At 36.1% G+C, this 1598-nt stretch overlaps 1 protein-coding gene across 1 annotated transcript in view; it reads right to left on the reverse strand.

Annotated features, from left to right (window-relative positions):
- The window catches only part of LOC106884388 (NAD kinase), an 87311-nt gene extending 86237 nt beyond the window's left edge, over positions 1 to 1074 (reverse strand). The window contains exon 1 of the mRNA XM_014935741.2: positions 405 to 1074. Within this exon, the coding sequence (XP_014791227.1) occupies positions 405 to 682 (278 nt within the window). The 5' untranslated portion in view covers positions 683 to 1074. The remainder of the gene's footprint in view (positions 1 to 404) is intronic.
- Positions 1075 to 1598: the final 524 nt, after the last annotated feature.

Genomic DNA, 1598 nt, shown 5'->3' on the forward strand with positions numbered 1-1598 from the left:
CCCCCCCCCCCAGCCCTGTAATCAAAGGCATCACAGCCGTGACCAGCCAGTCTTAGTTTAAAAAGAAAGGGTGTGAATTGAGATATGGCTGCTATTTCTAGCAAATCATGTGACCAATTAAGCCTCCCTTCAGTAACGATTTCGATTCTTAGGTGTGGCCATTTCATTTCATTTACATCGTAGATGAAGCATGAACCTCAGACAATCTTATTTTCTCATCTTCCTCTAAATTTAATTAACATATCACACTACTTACGTCTATATTACATTTATGTCGCGAAGAAAAGAAAAAAAAAAGAGGCTTCTAATAAATAATGATTTTAAATAGTCGAAATAAGGATGCGGAAATGAATAGATATATAACGAGATGTGGAGATGATAGAAATAAATGGAATATCTCTCACCTAGGAAAGTGACGTTCTGGTTTCTTACTGTGGCGATTAACTTCCATGGTTTCACACGTGGACGACAAAGATGTTAACGTTGTTGGACCAGTAGTGTTAGTGTTGATGGCTGTCTGTGAAACAAGCGGCCGGTGGTGGTAAAGATGATGATGACTAGCACTGCAGTCGGTATTACAGGCGGTATGAGGGAGACTTGTGGTTTGGAAAGAAGGTAACGTTTGAACATTGGGTAAAGTAGAGGGAGTATCATTCTGATTATCATTCATTCTGATCTTCATTAAGTTAATCAGTAATTAAAAACATAAGGAAAAAACCAGCACCAACTCCACCAATAAACCACCTTCCTTGTTTGTTTGTTATTTTTTCCTTCCTTTCTTGAGGTCGCTTACAATTTAACCTGCTTGTTTGTCCTATCGCTTATCCAGAGACACGGACTGCTGATAACCATATATCTTCAACATAACATTAGCCGAATCTCTCCACAAATGACATGTCAATTACGATATGTCATTACAACTACAACAGAAATTGCATACATATAAATATCTATATGTGAATGAATGAAATAAGTTCTGGAGTGTGGTGGTTGTTATTAGATTCTGCAAATAACTCCATCAGTCTCTTGCAAAGTTAGATAAAACACCAACAGCCACACTTTCGAATCGGCCAATCTCGTCTTAAAAGACATTCTACCTGTTACTTATACTTTTATTATTTTGTTATTCCCGCGGAAACTATTTCAAACCAATAAATTAAATTATTAGCAAATTAATATTTTCTTTCTTGTTGCATACATAAAATATATAACGTATATATATTTTTAGAAATATTCATTTATGCATTTTATTTCTCAGAAGGAATTATTCTCATTTCTATTTTTTAAAAAGATTTTCGCTCAATAAAGGTTTGGGTTCGTTATATTACGAAGCAGGAGATTATGACGACTGCCTGACTCATAGTGTATTGTTACACTTGTTCTCGTTTCATCTTCATTTATTATTCATCAGTCTGGCGAGATTAATTATGCATTGGAACAAGAAGCGGGAATTTATTTTAAATCAGAGATACACTGGGAAACGTCTACTTTTGAAACCCTAGAATATGTCTAACGAATCACTTGACATAGACGAAGGATTTTTTTAGTCGGTACTACTAAAGCAGCACGGTCCCGAGCGCGCGGTCGCGCTAGCTAGT

The sequence above is a fragment of the Octopus bimaculoides genome, chromosome 3, assembly GCF_001194135.2.
Source record: "Octopus bimaculoides isolate UCB-OBI-ISO-001 chromosome 3, ASM119413v2, whole genome shotgun sequence".
In the NCBI taxonomy this organism is placed as follows: domain Eukaryota; kingdom Metazoa; phylum Mollusca; class Cephalopoda; order Octopoda; family Octopodidae; genus Octopus; species Octopus bimaculoides.